Here is a 21,998-nt window from a genome sequence, read left to right as displayed (position 1 = left end):
GAGTAGCCTAGTGTCACATATGTGAGCAGTATTGGTGCAGTGCAGAAACAAAGAAGCTGGGTTCCAAGCAGGCCACCTTGCTGGGTCAGGGTTTTAGTGGCAGTGATGGAGCGGCCCATCAATGTACATTTTGGCCCGTTTACCTTTATAAATCATACCATATAGCATTCAGTATTTACATACATTTAAACTGAGAAGGTATACGTATTAGAGGAAAGCATATTTTAGTGGGCATGTGTCAAAAATAACTCTGATTTTCATCATTATTTTTATGTCATTAGCTACCCTTGAGAAAGGAAAGTTCCATATAAATGTACAAACCAGGACGTACTTTTAGAAAACCTTACAGAGTGCTATGCAAATTGCAGTGTGTCCTCCCATAAGTAAATCAATTAATCCCCACTCCCTCAAAGTGTTAAAAACAAAAAAGGATAGCTGGCCGTCACTTTTTAAAGTATGTTTCAGAGAAAATACAAGCATAATCATCATTGGCATTTTGGACCAGATAAAACTCTTAACCCTTACATCTGACTCTTATCATTCAGTGATTTGTTATAATTGTGTTCCTTCCTAGTAAGCAGTTCTTGCTAATGTTAGTTCTGTATCTATTTGATAGAGGCATTTATGTTACATTTCAAAATAACTCCTGGTAGCATCCAGAATATATGTCAGGAACTCCTGAAAGCAACTCTGCTTTCCTCTCAATTATGACATTTAGCTTTATCAGTAACTGTTAATTAACATGACAACTGAAGATCTGGAGATAGTGGGCGCCTTGCAGCAAACATGCCTAGCTGGAACATCTGGTCAAGTCACTCAACACAGTTACCAATGCTTAGTTCTTCTTAATTTTCTTCAGATAGCGAGCCCGGGTGGAGTTGCCTAAATTCATGGTCAATTTAAAATACAACCAGGAAGGCAGGCTTGAGATTACTGAGGCCTAGGGAAAGAAATGGGGAGATATGCAATTAAGGCTTACAATCTGAACTCATTTGAAACATATGATCTTATGTTTTACTATATTGTTGTTTTATTTATAGGTAGATTTTAGAGTTCTTGGGTGTACAGTTGAAAACAGATGCCTTGCTAGTAAGTCTAGACAATGTATATATGCTAATATACCACATACTATTTTGTGACTCGATGGGAAAGAAAACCCCAAACCAAAGTACTGATTTGGAACTTAAAAATCTACATACCATAAGAGAATGGATCAGGTATCCGTTGGTTCGGGATTGCACGCCGACGGTTTTAATGGCAGACTTCACAAACGTCTCTGAAGAGGGCTTATCCAAAGTTGGCTTTCGAATTTTAGCCAGCTTCGTAGCTACAAAGTAGGGCAGGACACTCTAGAATGGCAACATACCCCCCCCAAAAAAAACACGCCACTGATTAGGAAGGCCACAAACTCAATTCACACTGATGCTTGATTGCTCTTAGTGGCAGAAACATTCTGAAAAAAACTAAAGTTTGTATCTTTAGAGAAAGAGAAGAAAAGAGAAGCAGCTATCTAAAACCTACCTTGATAGAACAAATGATAGCATAAAACAAGTTGTATAAAAACAATCTGTCGGGCTTCCCTGGTGGCGCAGTTGTTCAGAGTCTGCCTGCCGATGCAGGGGACATGGGTTCGTGCCCCGGTCCGGGAAGATCCCACATGCCACGGAGCGGCTAGGCCCGTGAGCCATGGCTGCTGGGCCTGCGCATCCGGAGCCTGTGCTCCGCAACGGGAGAGGCCACAACAGTGAGAGGCCCGCATACCGCAAACAAATACAATCTGTCAATACAACAGAGTTTGAGACTACAGAAAGTATTAAAGATAAGCAGAAACATACTTTTTGAGTCTTTAAAAAGAAGGCATTAAACAAATCTAGAGAGCAGAGATTTGGGGCCGGGTGCTTTCTACTCTGACTAAACAATAGTTACAGAACCACCACATAGGAGATTTTTGACATTTTATGCCCCTAAAGAGATAATAATAATTTCCTCCATACTTTATGGTTATTAAGCTTGTTCTATCAGTTTTGGTCCCTCTAAAATAAACATTTCATGTTCTCAGCTTTGGGCTACCACTTTTCTTCCCTAATTTCTTACCATTCTGCTTCTGAGTTTTATAAACTTTGCTATTGATAACATAGGACTACCACTCTTTTTTTTTTTCTTTTTTCTCTGTTGGGGGGAGACAGGATAACAGTATGGAAACAGCTTGGGTAACTAACAGACACTTCACAGAAGTGGTGTGGGATGACAAAGCTGGACATTACCTTTTAGGTTAGGGGAGCTGTTTCGTTATTTCTTATGCTTGCTATATTTTGGATATGCTTCAACACAGAATGCAAGGAAACCCTATTACAACGACTCCTGAGTCATGACACAAGCGGTTCCTTCTGTAGTTTGAAATTACTTGGGCATGGTTGTACACCAAGGAGTGAATGTATTCTGTTTATCTGACATGTATGAAAGGAAAGGGTATAAATTACAATGAAACTTCTATTAAGGAAGAGGATCTGTTTCAACACATGGTGGTCAAAATCAAAAACTTCATTACTAAAGGCAGAAATAAAATTGAGATGTACTCCAAACTATAGATTTTCTTCCTGCCAAGAGCTGGGGAGTTCCCATATCTCTTTTGTTTTATTTTATATTTTTCCCATTCCCAAGTATGAGTCACCCTCCTTAACAGGTGAGCTGAAACTTCGGCCCACCTGTTAGAACCATGAACCCAAGGGCCTAACCACTGTTACTCTCCAACTTTCTCCTTCTTAGTCCCTGCAGCCACAAACCCACACTAAGTAAAGTAACTTCCCCAAAGTACTTCAATACCTGGGCCAACTTTGATTACGTGACTTCTGGTTTTTGAGAATTTGTGTATTGGAATTATTACTCTACACTTATTCCTCACTTAAAAAGTAATTTTTTTTTTTTTTTGGTCAAGCAGGTCTTTATTTTTAAACCCACGTTGCTGCAAGGATCCAGTATATGAGAGCACCAACCAAAGAGAGATTCCAGACTAACACACAACATGAAATGCAGAGCTCATGAGGCTCTGCCAATGGGTAGGGAAAGAAAAGTTTGTTCAAGCTGAGCAGCAAACAAAGCAAAGAGAGTGTTTGCATATACTCTGACTCCAACAGTGAAGGGCCATAAGCAAACCCCATCGCACTTCTATGACCCAGGTTTCCTGGCTACAAAAAAAAATAAAGATTAAAACAAAAACAAAAACCTTCCCATATATTGATCACAAGCCTGCCAAGAGTACTGTACAGTATTGAGCTTCTCAACATAAAGGTGGTCCACTCATTATACCTTCCAATTATATAATTAGGTATTCTAATCCCCCCTCCTTTTCTATGTGGCATAAATCAGACTGTTCTGATTTTGCAGAAGAATGAAGTCGCACTGCTTGGCTGAACCACTTGATGGTGCCACAAGTTAACAAACTCATCATTCGGCTAAACCATCCAGCTAGTCTAGAGAAGGTCCTGGCTCTTGAGGTGGGGACAACAGACGCATGTACATTCTATTCTGGAAAGGGTATTTATTTCTACAATGGTTTAAAATCAAAGCAGCTAACATGGCCTAGCAGAGGATGGAAAGGATTCAGAGATGAAATAACTTTTGAGCTAAGTCTTAATAATGTGGAGGAATTTGCCAGGTAACACATAAGGGAAGAACATTTTGTAATGGGAACAGCAGGGGCAAAGAAAAGGAGACAGAGCAGGATGTTCTCATGGAACTGCAGTAGTTCAGCCAGCACGGTTCAAACAGTGGAAATGTGTGAAGCAGTGGCAGAAGGAAGGCTAAACTTAAGTACAGAAAACGAAATCCAATCACCGACAGTATCGATTTCTAGAGCATAAGCTCTGTGACGACACAGTCCTATTCACCATTACATTGCCAATGCTTAGCCACTGCCATTGCCTAGCATGTAGTAGGAGTGCTAAGATCTACTGAATGAATTAGCAACAGAACACTTCATTATGGACAGCACTGAATATAGTACTGGGGTCCCTTTCTACTGCTGCTGCCCAGAAAATTAATGACAGGAGGAAGCTGACAATGTAGCATGAGAGTTTAAACCACAGTTTTAGATATTCTAGAGCTTAAGCAAGGTTATCTATCTAAACAAAGGCAAACTTACAGGTCTTAGTTACTCAGAATTTTAAAAGGAGAATTTCAAGTTACGTAAAAGTAAAGAAATATCTTTTTTTTTTAAAGAAATATCTTTATCTTATATGTCAAAATGTCATCTAGGTACATCCTTAAACAGTTAAACAAAAACCCAATAAATGATAATTAATCCACTTTTCCGGTCTACGCAGGGAAACATTACAGTGAACAGGTCAAGAAGATACCCATACCTTCGTAGGGAGTATTTTGGGCAGAACAAATTTTTAAAAGTTTCTTATGCTCAACAATTTGCCATTATAAATATTGCCAGCTCGGAAACAGCGTGAACCTTGACAGCTGCCCATGCAGGCAAGTGCCCTGTTCTTTGCACTTAGAATCCCAAACTGAAAATAATTAACCAGCCCATAAAGCAAAGCTTTTTTGTCCTTGCTCAGCCTATTGAAAAGATCCCTGGAAACAAACTTGGTATCTTTTTTTCTCACCCACTGAGTAGCTTGCTGAGGTATCTGGTCTTTAGGGAACAGTTTAGGGGGCCTCGATTCAGGAACAAGAAGGTTATTACAACTTAATGTCACAGAACAAGAGAAAGATGGATGCCCAGGGCTGCATGGCAGATATTCAAGAATCAAACACTGAACCTTCTAACTTCATGTAGTAGCACATCTTTCATGTTGTCATCTGTGTACTAAATATGCCTTCTCAAATTTAAAAATGACCAGGACAACTCACACCCATGCTTTGGGAAACATGGGTCCAGAGAACGCCAGGCTCCAGTCTATTTACACAACATGGAATTCTCAAGACGGGGTATAATCTGCCTTTTATGAGCACTAAGTTCACCAGTGAAGTCAGCACATATTCTTAAGGCAGAGGCTGAGGCTCCTATGAAGCATTTCGGGGAATCTTTTCTCCTTCAGTCTGTATATTCATCCTCCATTTCAGGATCTGAATAACTGTGTGCGCATAGAGCCTAGTTTTGGAGTTTGTATTATTTCACTTGCAGACCACAAGATGAGCACTTCCACAAAAGGGCCCTTGATTATCTCATTGGTAGAAACCCTTGGCCTTACTAGAAAATGTTAGGAAAAAGGAATTATTCTGATGGAACAGAGATCCCTGATAACATGGCAATGAGCAAAGGCCCCACAGTAACATTAGGTATAAACCTTGGCACCTAAGCCCAAAATGAAGGAGTTAAAATGTTGTGCTCTACACAAAAAAAATCCTTGATCAACACTGGCTGGCAGGTAATCTTACAAATGACCTGCCTCCAAATATGTGGAATTCGTATGTTAACATTCAAAGGACAAAAGGGAAAACAGTGTTAGCTCACAAAACATCATGTATTTAACAAGTCTTTCCTGAGAGCCTACTAGAACACTGTTTTAGGCACTCGGAATACAGTTATGGACAAGGACAAAGTCCCTGATCTTACTGAGCTTACATTTTAGTGGGGGGAGAGGGGGGCTGGTGCACACAGCCTACAAACAAATGGTTAAAAGAATGTCTACAATATTGGCAGGTGATGATAAAAAGGAAGAAGAAAAATAAACCTGAGTAAAGGGTAGAGGTGATGGAGGCTGTTCCTGCAGGTGATAAGAAAGGCCTCTGGGATAACGGTGACATGTATGTGATGTGGTCACATATAAGCAAAGATCTCAATGAAGGGAGAGAGCAAGCCAAAAAGATACCTGGATAAAGAGCCTTAGACTGAAAGAAGAGCAAGTACAAAGGGCCTGAGGTGTGAGCGTGCTCAGAGGGTTTGAGGACTGCAAGGAGGCCAGAGAAATAGTGGGGTGTGTGGGGGGGGGGCACACGCTAATGTGGAACATCTGCAGTCAGAACACGGTGGGTCACAAGAACTCTTGGTTTTACTCTGAAAGAGATGAAAAGCCACAGGAGAATTTTCAGCAGAGGAGTAAGATGACCTGGATTATGCTTTAAAGAGACCACAGACTGGGGTGGGGGGGGAGGGCTATAAGCAGGGGTGGGAGTAGGGAGGCCACATAGGAAGATGCTGCAAAAGGTCCAGGGCAAGAGATCACGGTGGCAGTCATGAGAAGTGGTCAGACAGTGGATGTGTTTAAAGGGTCAACTAAAGTCGGTGAGATTCCCTGACGGACTGAATTTGCGGTGTAAGAGACAGAATAAGCTGGATACGGGGGGTGGGGGGAGAAAACTTCGGCTTTGAAATCACAGACTTGGATTCAGATTCCACTTGACCACTTACTAGTCACGAGATCGTGAGCAAACTACCGAGCTTTATTTTCTTCCTTGGGGGATATAGCATCTTCCCTATTCTATTACTATGAGGATTGAAAAGAAAATTGTCAGTTAAAGAGTGTGAGATTTAAACTCTGGTATGTATTAGAATTCTTTTCTAAGTTTTCTAATATTTATAATTTTCAGAATGAATTTAGAAAGAAAAAACTTGGCTGAGTTTTTATATCCTGTAAGAGGGGTAAGAACACCATTTTCTATAGAAAATGACTGTGGTAACCAGCTGGATATCTGAGTCCTTTCTGGATACAGATTTAATGTGGTCTGAAGGACTAAAGGACATCTTAGGTTTTTAGTTCCTGTGGTATAACACTGCTGTAAAAGGCCAAGGAAAAAAGCCATTATCACTGACAAAAATGAGGATTCACCTAGTTGGAAGTGGTCTGGGTCCAATGATCCCAACAGGACTAATTTTACTATTCTTCAGCCATTTCTCAAAGTTGGTGCAGTTGACTAGATATGAATATTTCCTGTGAGAATCTTTCTGTTGCTTTATAGTTCTCTGTATTTAGACTCCATTTGCACGAAAGACACACGCCATTACCTTCTTTTATTGTCCTTGGCAATTAACAAGAAAGATGGATGAGGACTTATGTTTTCAGTCCCGATGTGAATTTTTCTGTGTTTAGCTTTCTAGCTCTTTGAAGCCCAGTAGATCTGTATGATTACTCTAAGCGATAAAATGTTTTAACAAAATACAAACGAGGAATATCTTCTTTCATTAACAAAATAAACTGGAATTTTGTTTGCTCCCTCATCTCAATTTGTCCGATTTGTTTTCTAAATTTATTCTGACTAAAATCTACATTTTTAACCGAATTAGCAAAACCACCAACTCTCATCACCAAAAAGCAACAAAGCACTGGAAGATAGGACTTTAAGAGAATGGGGCCCAAAGAATTTCTCCATTATGGTAAATATTCTTTTGTAATCTTTGTGCTAAGAGTGAGAAGCCCCCTTCGTTTTCAGGCCAGACCGGCTGAAACCTACACCCGCCTTCTCTGGGTCTGGGTGGGGGTGGGGGGGGTCTCCACCTGTGTCCTCACCTTTCCTCTGGTAAAAGGTCAGGCAAACTAAACCTCATGCGATGGTTTCAGTTAGCAAATGATCTCCTTGTTGACAGCATTTCCAGAGACCTGGCTTCGCAGCTCCAAGGAAGAAACTATGGTGCAGAGTAACACCCCGGGGAGAAGCAGGAGGGCACGGCAGAAAGAGCACAGATCATGGCGTTATTCAAACCCTCACGGTCAATCCAGATGGTTAAATTCCCCATACCTCCCCACATTACCCAACACAGCAGCCTCCTTTAGGTCCTTCACAGAGCGGATCACTGTGTAAAATAATCACATTCACGTGTTCGTTTGCTTGCTATTGTCTGTCTCCTTCCCACTAAATAATAAACTCTGCCACAGCAGGGACTTCGTCTGTCTTTTTGTTATTGCATCCCCACCTCCCTAGTAGTTCCCGCTCAGTATTTCTTGACTGAAGAAACATGGAACAAAATATACACCTCTGGTTTTGGACTCACTATCCCTTGTCGTTGTAATGTGTTTAAATATCTGGCTCTCTCTGCGGGTGCCTTGAGGTCAGAACCGTGTCTTACTCACTTGCTTCCTCCCTGCCTGGCTGAAGAGCTGGCCAGTGGCAGGCACTCACTGACCTTAGGCAAGTTACATGATTCCTATTGATTCTTGGCTTTCTGTCTGTAAAATGGGACTAGGTTAACACCTATCTTAAATGAGATAACAAAATAGGTGAAGACAAGGGGCATACTGTAGATAGTCAATAAATGCAAGTTTCTTTCCTTACTTCGTGCTTACGTTTCAGAGTTTCCAATGTGTTTATTTATACATGCATTATCATGTGTCTCCACGTGCTAGAGGGGGAGGCTGAGTCTCAAGGTAATGAAGCAGCTTTCTGCAGGTTAGACCACTGAGAGGTGATACCAGAACTGAAACCTTGGTCTGCTGACTCTAGGCTCAGCATCCTTTCCTCACCGCCTCTAAGCACACCAGTAATCAATGTGGTCTAAATACAACCACAGCCTGGACTGAGGGAGCTAAGACTTCTTACTCTGAAATGGGTAAATATCCAGGGCTTCATGAATTCTTTACCATCAAAAAGCTCTTCATAAGGCAGGTTTGTGAAGAGTCATTCATTGCTGGATGCTAAATCTAGGGGAAACTGTGAGAGGGGGCAGGACATCTGCATGGTTTTCAAAGTGTCTCCCCACAGACTGCTTATTAGTGCAAGGGAAAAAAACAGTAATGCTACAGCAGAGAAACTGGGTAACCCCTTGACTGAAGGGTCGAAATCAACATCAGCAATAAGGGGCAGATGGATATCATGTGTCTCTGGATGTGATGCCCTGAGAAGGACACAATGTCACATATGTCATTTTGGCCAGGGAAGCATAACCTGAATCTAACCATGAGGAAGCATCAGAGAAACCCCAAGTGAGAAATGTGTGATTAAAAATAGCAGAGGAGGGCTTCCCTGGTGGCGCAGTGGTTGAGAGTCCGCCTGCCGATGCAGGGGACACGGGTTCGTGCCCCGGTCTGGGAGGATCCCACGTGCCGCGGAGCAGCTGGGCCCGTGAGCCATGGCCACTGGGCCTGTGCATCCGGAGCCTGTGCTCCGCAACGGGAGAGACCACAGCAGTGAGGGGCCCGCGTACCGCAAAAAAAAAAAAAGAGCAGAGGAGTACTGTCCTCTTCAAAAATGTTAATGTCATAAAAGACAAAGAAAGGCTATGGATGTATTCCAGATTAAAGGAAACTAAAGAGACAGGAGAACTATATAATACCTGGTCCTAGACTGAATTCTTTACAGGAGGGTAAAAAATGCTATAAAGAATACTATGAGGGGGGAGTTCCCTGGTGGGCTAGTGGTTAGGATTCTGGGTTTTCACTGCTGTGGCCCGGGTTCAATCCCTGGTCAGGGAACTGAGATCCCACAACCCGTGCAGTGTGGCCAAAAAAAAAAAAAAAGAATACTCTGAGGTCAGAAATTAGAATACAGATGGTAGGTTAGATGAAAATACTACATCAATGTTAATTCTAAAGTTGGTAACTATATTGTGATTATTTATAAGGATATCCTTATTCTTTGGAAATACACACCAAAGGATTTGGAGGTAAAGAAACATGATATATGCAACTCACTTCCCAATGATAAAACAAATGGAGTAAAATGTTAACAATAAGTGAATCTGCGTAAAGAGTATTGGGGTGTACTTTCTACTATTCTTATTTTTACAAGCTTTCTATAGATTTGAAATTATTTCCAAATAAAAAGTTTAAAAAAAAACAAGGCGGCCTGTGAAAGTTTTACAGAATAAGAGTTCAAGCAGTATAGTTTTAGGATGTCATCTTAGTTTCAGCTATTTCTTACTTGCTTAGTATTAAGAGACAGAGCCCGGTACTGGGGCCCACCAACTAGCCAGTCAGAGCTCTTTGGATTTGGCCCTTTGAAAGAGGCATAATTTTGATTGGGTTTTAGTTACAGGGTAAGAATGAGAACAGATCATTCTCACCAACAGAGCATACCTTCCATGAGATTTACAAGAATGTACTTCTTATCCTCTATTCAAACATCAACAGAGTCAAAATTCACCTCTAGGACGTTTATATCACATGTTGTTACTACTATTTATTTGTGTTTCCAGGAAATGCTTATATATTAGCAAATCTGAATTCATGAAGAAAATTTTAAATGCTCTTACAAAATTACAGGAAAGAAGTTGAGGGAAAGATGGGGAGAGAAAAAAAGCAAAGAAAAAAATATTAACAAGGAATTAATATAAAACGAGCTGGGAGGGCTTCCCTGGTGGCGCAGTGGTTGAGCGTCCGCCTGCCGATGCAGGGGACACGGGTTCGTGCCCCGGTCCGGGGGGATACCACGTGCCGCGGAGCGGCGGGGCCCGTGAGCCATGGCCGCTGAGCCTGCGCGTCCGGGGCCTGTGCTCCGCAACGGGAGAGGCCACAACAGTGAGAGGCCCGTGTACCGCAAAAAAAAAAAAAAAAAAAAAAAAAAAACCAGCTGGGATTTGAAAACCATACTCTCTTCCTCTCCCAAGAGCAATCTGTTGTATCTTCACATGGAGGTAGACCTAAAAAGAGCACTTGCCTTCCAAAGATTAGAAGAAACTGAATTTTGGCATCATAGCATTAGCTTGGAAACCCTCTAGATAGAGAGTTTGAAAATTCAAGACCAGAGGCATATGGGAGCCACAGAAGAAGCTCAAAAGGCCTTAAAAACAGAGGACTGTGTACCACCAAGCATGGCCATTCGTAGCCAGGGTCCTCTGTGATGCCAGCAAATGGCAGGTTTCTGGTGTGCCCCGCATTACACGTGCCATTAGCAACACAGAGACAAACATGATAAAAAGTCTGTTCTCAAGAATACACTAGAGTGGGGGAAGTCCTGGGCCAGAGAGTATCAGGCAGAGGTATATAATAAGGAATAAGGGAGCAGAAGGGAAGGTGTAACCACAAGTGCCCAGCGGCCAAGATAAGGTTTCCCAGGGCAGGTGAAATGAGGCTGAAGCCCTGAAAGACGGGCAGGGGCTGCAGGCTCTGGTGCGAATGGGACAGGGAGGAGATGTGGAGTGGAGACTTGCAGAGGAGTGGGGGCAAAGGCGTGCCAGCAGAGGAGCCAGTCAGGGGTACCGCAGAGGGCAGAGCATGCACTGGACACTACAGTGTCCGCTCTGCTCGGAACGCAGGGTGGCGTGATGGAATGGCAAGAGGCAATGGCCTCGTGGGGTCTGAATTCAATCCTCAACATGACGGGTGGCCACTGGAGGACACTGAAGGAAAGCAACGTCATCTGACTTGTTTTTAATAAGATCACCCAGGAAACAGTATGTGGGATGGAGTGGAAGGGAAAACTAGCTGATAAATACTCCTAGTCCAAAAAAACGTGCAGACACAACATACCACCAGAGAAACCAGTAATTTTTTAACTGAGCTTCATTTAGACCAGATTTTTTTTCTTTAATCCCTTTGGTCAGAATTAATATGAGATTCTCTTCTACTTCAGAGTTTGATGTGTTCACACAGAAATAACAACTGTATTTTTCCTCACAAACATTTCAGTTTTTGTTTTTTCACCAAATTCATTCTAAGTTTAAACCATGAATGAATTCCTATGAAGGAAGAGAATGATCAATGAAATTACATCATTTGTTAATTCATTATTAGGAAAAAATAAAAATTTGTCAAAGTAAAATATTTCAGGAAACAAATGCTAATGTGCTTTTGTAGTAGCTGTTAGTCACAGCAGATCAATAGGCAGACCACATGCAGAAAAGAGCTTTGAGGGAAACCAGACCTGAAAGTGCGAGACCAAACGGTCTTGTCTGTTCACAGAATTTGAGAAATTGATCATCTATACTCACAAGGCCTAAGACTCCCTTTGTCACTGAAACACTTGCAGCTTCTGGTCACACTGACTCTGGGTCACCCACCAATGGACCTTTAAGATTCCTGCTTGCTCTCAGTAGTGTTTAAAAATGGTTAAGTTAATAGTGTGAATATAATAGATTCATCAGAATGAGAAAATGGCACCACATTGTGTGGCACACGATGCCTGACCTCCCGAGTGCTTTACTGATTTCCTGTTACCAAAATGTAATACATGCTACGTAGCAGGTTCAAACTATTAGCATTAAAGTGACTGGTGTCAAGGAAGCGGGAAAAGGGAGCGTATGGTAGCTCCGTATAAAATTCAAGATTCTCGAAAACCCTGTCCTCCCCAGGGTACCCTATATTTATGTGGAGCTGCAAATCGGAATGACACCAAAGGGCTATGACATCGAAGGATCCCTTGGGGGAGACCTCAGGTAAGGATTGAGGGGAAGCAGGCTCTAAACGGACCCTGGAAGACGAGGAAACATTTACCCTAAAGATATAAGGGAGGAAGTGGAACTAAACAACAGCCCAACACCTTCTGGTTCGTGGCTGCCTAAGCAGAGGGATCCAATGAGTCTTCAGTGCTGTCCTGAAGGCCTGGAACAAGTAGCCCAGTGGTTAAGAACAAAGGCTTTGGTGCCAAACAGACCTGGACTTGAGTCCAGTTCAACATGAGCAAGTGGCTTAACCTCTCTGAACCCCAACTTGCATAAATTTAAAGATGATGATGATCAACACCATCTTATAAGATCATTATGAGATGCAATGAAACACATGGATACATATGAAGTGCTCAGCATTGTTCCTGAAAAGTATCCCCTCAAATATTACCTATTATTATGATGATTGATCATTTGAGGCTTCAGGGTGCAAAAAGGAAAATACTAGGCTCACAGGATTAAAAGCCATAATGAACACTGGATGTGTGAAGAGGTGGGGGCAGGTCGTGGACAGCAGCAGGAAAGGGGTAAGAACTGCAACCTCTCCCAAGACATCGTTAAAAATGTGCCTAATCATGGAAATACTGTGAACCATTATTTCTTTGTGTTGAGCAACAGCTGATTGGAGACTGACACCCATAAAAATCTCTACATTTGCTTCCTCTTGTATTTTGTACTGTAGTTTCACAGCATTGTATCTGTTAGCTACATAATAAAATCAAAGGTCTCTATAAAAATTAAGTCAAAATGGATCAAAGGCCTAAATGTAAGAGCTAAAACTATAAAACTCTTGAAAGAAAACATGGGGGGACAATCAACTATACTTCAATAAAATTTTTTTAAAAACAGGGGAAAAGCCTCATGGCATTTGATTTGGCAATGATTTCTGGGATATGACACCAAAAGCACAGGCAACAAAAACAAAAGATAGATAAATTGGACTACATCAAAATTTAAAACTTTTGAGCATCAAAGGACACTATCCATAGAGTGAAAAGGTAACCCACGGAGAGGGAGAAAATATTTGCAAATCATATACCTAATAAAGGGTTAATATCTAGACTATATCAAGAACTCCTACAATTCAAAAATAAAAAGCAAGCAACCCAATGAAAAATGGGCAAAGAACTTCAATAGACATTTCTCCAAAGAAGATAGCCAAATGGCCAGTAAACACTTGAAAAGATGCTCAACCTCACTAATCACTGAGGATATGCAAATCCAAATCAAAACCACAATGTGATACCACTTCACACTCATAAAGATGGCTACTATAAAACACAAACAAAAAGAAAATAACGAGTATTGCTGAGGATGTGAAGAAATTGGAACCCTTACGCATTGCTGGTAGGAACGTAAAATAGGGCAGCTACTATGGAAAACAGTAAGGCGATTCTTCAAAACAGACAAAAAGAATTATCATATGATCCAGCAATTCCATTTCTGGGTACATATCCAAAAGAACTGAAAGCAGGGTCTCAAAAAGCCTCCCAAATGTCCATCGACAGATGAATGCATAAACACAATGTGGTATATACACGCAACGGAATTATGAAGGAAATTCTGACACATCCTGTAACATGCATGAAGCTTGAAGACATTATGCTAAGTGAAATAAGCCAGTCACAAAAAGACAAATACTGTAGGATTCCACTCACATGAAGTACCTAGTGTGGTCAAATTCAGAGACAGAAAGTAGAATGTGGTTGTCAGGGGCTGGGGGGAGGGGAAATGGAAAGTCATTGTTTAATGAATACAGAGTTTCAGTTTTGGAGGATGAAAAAAGTCCTGGAGATGTAAGGTAGTAATGGGTGCACAACAATGTCAATGTACTTAATGCCACTGAACTGCATACTTAAAAGTGATTTAAATGGTGTTTTCGGTGATGTATATTTTACCACAACTAAAAAAAAGTAAAAGATCACTACCACACCTATATCATCCTGTTGTATGCAGTCACCCTCGTGCTAGTGAAACTGTTTTATTCAGCTCTCTCCTCTCTTGTGATTATTATACAGAGGCTTTGGAATAGTCATGGCACTCCTTGCATACCTGGCAGCTGAGAGATACTGACAGTCTAATTCTCTCAAAATAAGATCATAAGAACTTACAATTATTATGCACCAACTGTTTATGCTGCATAGTTCTACTTTAGGTATTACCACTTAAAAATTCTAGTAAATTGTTTAAAATCTAGACTTAAGTGCATAAAGGAAAAGAAACCATGTCTTTAATGGTGCGCTAACGTCACATTCACTTACTTAGGAATGTGATTTTCTTTCGTTGCCAAGACAGCAACAGTTGCTGTGGAAACCACACAAAAACAGGGATACTTAACTGAAACAAACTCCACTCACCTGCACAAAGATGCCCTTGCTCTTATATTCTTCATGGAGGCATCTAGAGAAGAAATCTACAAAAGCCTGGGAGGGGGTGGGAGTGAGAACACAAACACACATATTACATCAATCTGCCTGATCTGTAGCCATGGAAACAAAAATAATCAACTAACCATTTAACACTATAGTTTCTAATCATTCTTTTCATTTCAAATGCAGAAGAGACCTTAAAAAAAAACCCTTCAAAACCTCAAGTTTTCTTTATCTGCCACTAGATTAAGTGTTTTCTTACCAAATATAATATCCAGATCAAATTCTGATTTAACTGGAAAAGGCTCTTATCTTTTCTTTTTTCAGAAAATGACTTTCCGAGAAGGAACGTCTTATTATATAACAAAGGATGCATTCCTCCTCCCCACTTGCCATTCAAACAGAAACACAGTATGAATTCTGCTCAAGTCTGTTCTATGGGGATTTTGTTGTCAGTAAAGAGAAGAAAAGAACAAGCGTCCTCTTGGTCCTTTGGGATGGCAAGATCCAAGAAGTGTAGAGGTGAACGTGACAGCCCACTTTCTTCCAATAGAACAACTTTAAATCTATTTGTAAAATATAATGTGCCATTTTTTACAAAGGTGGACTCAACCTCAGGCTTGAAATGCAAAGTATCAATGATGACTCTACTACGGTCCTAATTTGTGACAGTCTTGTGTCCGTGGAACACAACAGGCAAGAAGAAGCTGAAGTTCACCAGTCGCTTCAAGAAACATGGTGTTCATTTTAAACATGCCTACTGCATGTTTCAGATCTATAGAAAGCAAGCAGATTGCAGGGCTGGGGGTTGGGGGGGGCGGAGCCAGGCTTTTTCAAAATACAGTGTGTAGTCACTTTAAGTTTTTCCAGGGGACAAAGTGAAAAAGAGGGCAGGCGTTTTGCTCTTTTCCTTTCCTGTCATATTGCAAGTTCTTATTGTGCATTTTATTTTGTTCATTTTCCCCTAAAAGCTTGTTTAATTTCAGCATCCCAATGGTCATTTTTATTTCAGAGATGTATCCTATGCTTCAACAACATATTTGAAAATGATGCTGTTGACCTGCAGGCAGTACAAAATGCATTCTAAATTACTGTCCTAGTAGTAACGTGAAGAGGTGAATGGTGATGTGGTATAAAATTATGGCATCTTACAGAGAGGTCTGGAAAATTCTTGTCTCACTTCAGAAGTGGCAATAAATATCTGTGAACTTTGAAGAATGTGGCAAAAACTCACACTCCCCCATCTATCTTGTGCATACTATGTATCTATGTGCTGACTAGCTGCGATCCTTCTAAGCTCTGTGGACATGGCACTTAAGCTGTATGCTGAGTCATTCATGAATCAAATCCCCATTCTTAGACTCATTTATGTTATGTTCTGATCAGCTGAGCTAACTGGCCCAGACCAGCTCCTTGTTGGGAAGTACAAATACCAATTTTAAAACCAGTAAACTACAGGGAGAAAAAAAGCATCTGCAGATCTGAGATCTTGGTGCCTCATTTGTAAAGTTGATACCAGTTAGTGTATCTCCAGCTCTGGCTCCTCTGAAACTAGTTTTGGTTATTTTCCTTTTCTTCTCCGTCCATTTGAAAACTGCTAAGGCTAGAACTTCAAGAAAGTTCCATGCCCATTTCTCAGACTGAAAAGTATTCGTTATTCTTATTCTGACACAATTTACTAAAAAATTGTTCACCTTAGTTGCAGAGTACAAGGTCAACAGTGGAACTGGGTACATGCCACTGGCAGAGGAGATGTTCAGAATTGCCCCTTTAGATCTAAAAAGGAAGATGCAAGTAAACAGAATGAAATCATATATACAATTGTTTATAAATTACAGATCTAGATATCTAATTATTTGAAACAGAATATCCTGGCTGTTTTTCTAACACACATCTCTCCTTGCCTTTCATCAGCACGTGACATGCTTGGTCAGTGAAAGAGGCATAACTCAATCAAATAAAAATAGCTCTTCTTTGCAATTAGCTCATTTCTCAGTCTTAGTAATCAGGGGCATGACCAGATTAGATCTTCAGTCTCCTCCAGCTGATTTCTATTCTCTGAGGTCTTCTCTGGCCATAGCACCAAGAATTCTTACTCTTAAAATACACTCTCATACTCCTTGTATGCCTTTAATTTGGCATATCACCACATACTATCCTGCTGTCATATTTAATCATTCTATGAGTATAAACATTCTTCTCCCTCAAAAAAACCATACGCTTCTAGACCGCAGAGCCCTTATCTTACACTTTTCCTCAGAATACTCTGCACGGTCCTGAGCAGGTAACAGGTATTACACGAATGAATGGTTATGTCCTGCTCGCAGGCACTAAATGTAGAGCTGACTCTAAAATCATGCGACTCTATAGTTCATCAAACCGTATTCTTTTGCCAAGAGGCAAAGCTCAATTTCTACTGTAACTTTTAGCGACTAATGAAAGTTCAAAGTCAGAAAGTTACCAGGAGTTACTCATTCTACAAATAAATGAAAATCAGTTTGAGGAAAGCAATGCTGTAAAAACATACAAGTTGTCAGCAGTCGTATATGGCTTGCGTAAAGTGTGAGGTTAGGGTTTTAGGAATTTTAGACAGAATTAACAGCCAGCTTTTCCCCCTCAAATCCATTCTTCTCAGGGGGTTGGTCCCCTTATTCAGCTACTGCAATCTGCCCCACCTGCGTCCTGCCCTCTAGATGAGGTTCCTTTCCTTCAATTTAGTTTCTCATTATTCTTGGTCTGAATTTACTTCCTAAGGCCTAATTTTTAAGTATTTTTAAAAAAGGACGATACAGACTCCTCTTATACAAAATAATAAAAGAAACATGACTAAATGGCATCTAAGTTATTTTAGACAGAAATCTGAAAAGAAATAATTCCCAAAGGTCACCCAGTCCATCTGCCAGCCTCTAGGCGAGATGCCACTTCAACCATCAAATGAAGTCTGGACCCTCCGCTTAATGAGTCACTGAAAACGAGCTGTTGTTTTTTGTTTCTGTTTTTGAACTGAAGTTCTTATTAGTAATAGTTATATACACTTTCCTAAGTGGCGAAATCCATTAACACGCTGGACATAGAAATCAAATCTCAAATTTTAAATTGTTATATTACGGTTTTGAAGAAAGTTGGAAATATTTAGTCAATGTATTAATTATACCATTCTTGTAGTTTTTGCTTGCCTCTCTCACACAGACAGAAAAGGCTTTTCTTTTTAAATTTTAAGAGAGTAAGAATGCCTATCAGGAGTTAGAACCCAATTACTCTAAGGTAAAAACTGGTGAATTAGCAATGAGTATCTAGTAATTTCATTTTATCTATATTTGTGAGACATTTCTTTGATTGAAATGGGTTAAAACCACCTTGGTTACTGAGACTTTTAATACACTATTAATTTATGATATTTAAAATATCTTTTTTTAAAATTTATTTATTTTGGCTGTGTTGGGTCTTCCTTGCTGTGCATGGGCTTTCTCTAATTGTGGTGACCGGGGGCTACTCTTCGTTGTGGTGCATGGGCTTCTCATTGTGGTGGCTTCTCTTGTTGCAGAGCACGGGCTCTAGGCCCACGGGCTTCAGTAGTTGTGGCACGTGGGCTCAGTAGTTGTGACTCGCAGGCTCTAGAGCACAGGCTCAGTAGTTGTGGCACATGGGCTTAGTTGCTCCGAGGCATGTGGGATCTTCCCGGACCAGGGCTCGAACCCATGTCCCCTGCATTGACAGGCAGATTCTTAACCACTGCGCCACCAGGGAAGTCCCGTAAAATATCTTTATCTTTTATAGGGTGTTAAAAATTTTCTCAAATTAGATCATGGTGATGATACACTCTGTGAATATACTAGAAACCATCAAATTATATGCTTTAAATAAGTAGATTTTATGATATGTGAAATATATCTCAATAAATCTATTAAAAAAGAGAAAGAGAAAGTGAAATATATTTATGATATACTGGAATGTGTCACCTTTAAGCTAAGGGCAGATCCCAATCAAGTAGAAGCTAAGAAAGCTATTGTATCTTCTGCAATACAATATGCCTTCTGAGAAGTAACCCCAAATCCTGACAAGTTGCACCCCATCCTGAGCCCCAAGCATCCTTGTAGGTTTAGGTATTGCTTTATTTTAATGTTTTCTCAAGTAACCAGGAATTGCTATGTCCTCACTCATTCACAGCAAGTGAAGAAAAGCCAATTTGAAGGAGTTGTAGAAGATGCTGTTTTTCACTGTAACCTATCACACTGCTGGTTTTATCAGCGGGATTATGGGCTGGATGATACTCAAATTGGCTGAGGTGGCTGCATGTGCCCTTGAACAAAAATCTTACATTCTTTATTTCCTTCCACACAAATGAAATACAATTTAAAAGTCTTCCAAAATTAAAGTTTAAATGTTATCAAAAACATTTTAAAAATTAAATCTTGACCTCACCAAAATTGATTCCTAAAACTTCACTCACCAAAGCAATGGTTTCAATACAGGAAAATTTATTTAAAGATAATAAAAACCTTGTTCCTGGTTGCAAAATTGATACAGACCAATAGTCAAATATGCTACAATTATGCAAGCATGTGCTTTGTTTACTCCTTGAGGCAAGTGAGATTTTTGTTTCTTAAATATTCTACCCTAATTTAAAATTTCTAGGGGGTAGAGTTAGTTTGAGTTAGTGAAAAGTCAGAATTGGAAGGTACTTTATTCAAAACACCACATTTGCACTCTAAAATGCATGAAAGCAAATCCAACACCAACAAAGTATAAAGCGAGAATGCACTAGATCTAAGTAAACACTAAAAGGATAGCATTTATCACTGCACCAAAATAACAGTAGAGAAAACACCCCTTTCACAAAAACACTGTGCTACGAAGAAGGTTTGTCTCCCAAAAACCTTCCCCCCCACACACAGAACAGCATAAAAGTCTCTCTCCCTCTCTCCAAGGATAATGATATTCGACTTGGTTTTGTCTGAATCACAAATAACACACTTGTAGAGCTGTCTCAATCCCTGTACTGTATACAGTATCTATTCTTTACATAGAGATGGAGATGAACATTTGGGACCACGAGGCACAAAGGACTCGCCTTTAAAATCAACTACTTTGTCTAGCGCTAATCCCCCATCTAAGCAGAATTAGTGACGTCAAACCAGTTTCCATGGCACAGCCAGACTCATGACAACTCTGTTATATGAAGCAGAAGGACAAAATGGGCTGCGCGTAATTGCACACAGAAACAAACATAAAACCAAACCCTGGTTAATCTCTCATTTTCTGGGGACTTGGGGAACAACTCTAAGACTGGAAGGTACACTGAGAATATCTGCTGAAGTTCCGTAATGAAGACTCATGAGGTGCGTGTTTCAGCACATTTCTAGTTTGCTATGACAAATATCCAAATAAACAAGTCAAGCAATACTTTCTGTGATACAACATTCTTAATTCATCAGGTTGCTTACTTGCTAACAGCCACACGATGGTGTCTCAGTGGTGTAAGTTACTGAGGATCTACTAGAATTAAAATACTGCAGAAAACAAAGCAGAAACCACTGCAGATAAGGAAGCACCTTTTCATCCAAAATTATTCTCTTCAATGACTAGCCCTCCCACAAGCGAGACATTAAACACACAAAACCCTATAAAATTCAGTACCTTATATTTATAGCCTCCTATAGCTATGCTTTCTAGACTTTCCTCTGTCCTGTGAAATCCCCAATTAGAAAACTCTCCTTAATGATCACTTGGATAAAAAAAATTCCCAAGCCTCTTTTCTTCCTTACATGCCCCACTATTCTATCAGACTGTTGTAGTATCCTTGTGCACAGCTCTTACAAAAATACTATTGTCATAGAGGAAATGACAGGTCTTCCATGAAATAAGTCACTGATTTCTGCCTTCCTTGGGACCCTCTCATCACTGCTCCACACTGCAGGTGAGGGGGGGAAGACGGCGAGGTGTAAATGCTGCTGTGAAGCAATGGAACGCAGGGTCGGTCCTAATGTGGACTGCTTACTTGATACAGAGTGTGACTGCAGACAAGGGAGATTGTACAAAAGACTACATCCCAATTCTTCATATTTTCGCTTCTTATCAGGGAGCATATAAGTGTGCTCTTGGAGGGTCATTACTTTTTTTTTTTTAAGCTTAAACATAACACAGACATTGGTACAGACAGTTCTCTAACAGATTCTCAAAAAGACTGAGAAACATATCAAAACAGGGTTCCATGTCAGAAAAGAATCCTGGATCACGGAGGTCAGATATATAATTAGAACCAGCAATCCAAACACATTATACAAATATTGCTTTGTGGAAGAAAGTTTGCAAACATTTCCCACATGAAAGAGAACTGCCTGCCCTAAAACACCATAACATGTCATAATTCCACCTTAAGCAATACAGTATGAAAGGGGCTATTTTTAGCTTTTCCATGGTTGTTATGGCAACCACCTCCTGGCTCCAGCTGTACAAAATGTTTATAATTCCAGGGAAGTGGAAAGAGTAAGTTTCCTCTATAACGTAATTATGTACTTTTTACTTGTATGATAATAATACCTTAGTTTGATTATAGAGACTTGTTTAGTGATAGTCAGCTGGCCCTAGCCTATAGTTCTAGAGAGTTTGGAAAATCGCATACATCAGAAGTAGAATCAGTGAAAGGGGAAAAAACCCACAACAACAAAGAACCCTGCTGTTCCTCAATGGAGATATGAAACCTACGTATGGTAACCAACCATAGTTATGCCATTTGGGGATGGTGTAAAGGGCAGGCTATAAACAAATCACTTGTAATACGTAAGAATGCTTTCAGGTGATCTGTGAACTCAGAGTCTTTCTTTCTTCTTGGGCACACAGCTAATGACATTTCTGGCCTCCCTTGCAGTTAGCTGTAGCCTGTGACTGAGTTCTAGACAATGGGATGAGGGCAGAAGTGAGGGATACCACTTTTAGGCCTGGCCCATGAAACCACCCATAAAATCATCCTTCCTCTCTCTTCCCTCATCTGCTGGCTGGATGCAGATGTTTCTGCAGAGAACCACAAGGCCCAAGAGAAGAGTGGACCACCTTCGCCCCAGATGGAAGGAACCTGAGATCCCTGGATGACTGGGTAGAGCAGAGCCCCGATCGCTGATCCACACCAGACTGCGATGTGAGGGGAAAATCAACCTTTAGAGTGTTAAGCCACTGAGATTCTGGGGTGGTCTGTTATAGCAGTTAGCCTGCCTTGACTAATATAACGAGTAACTCCTTTAACTCAAGCAGACATAGCTGTTCCTTCTCCTATCCAAAAGTACCGATTCATAAAACCCACTTAACATTTCTGACTAGTTCTTAGCAGGTGCCACAATCACCCCTGTGACATCAGTTTCAATACCTAG

At 40.6% G+C, this 21,998-nt stretch overlaps 1 protein-coding gene across 1 annotated transcript in view; it reads right to left on the bottom strand.

Annotated features, from left to right (window-relative positions):
* Positions 1-835: 835 nt before the first annotated feature.
* The window catches only part of HSD17B12 (hydroxysteroid 17-beta dehydrogenase 12), a 161,368-nt gene continuing 140,205 nt past the window's right edge, over positions 836-21,998 (bottom strand). Inside the window, exons 8-11 of the mRNA XM_065882706.1 lie at positions 16,329-16,410; positions 14,623-14,688; positions 1,200-1,349; positions 836-940 (exon numbers count right to left, since the gene is read on the bottom strand). Coding sequence (XP_065738778.1) covers positions 836-940; positions 1,200-1,349; positions 14,623-14,688; positions 16,329-16,410 — 403 coding nt within the window. The remainder of the gene's footprint in view (positions 941-1,199; positions 1,350-14,622; positions 14,689-16,328; positions 16,411-21,998) is intronic.

This window comes from Phocoena phocoena, chromosome 8 (assembly GCF_963924675.1).
Source record: "Phocoena phocoena chromosome 8, mPhoPho1.1, whole genome shotgun sequence".
NCBI lineage: Eukaryota > Metazoa > Chordata > Mammalia > Artiodactyla > Phocoenidae > Phocoena > Phocoena phocoena.
Note: the sequence above shows the minus strand (reverse complement) of the source record. Positions and strands in the feature narration are given on the sequence as shown.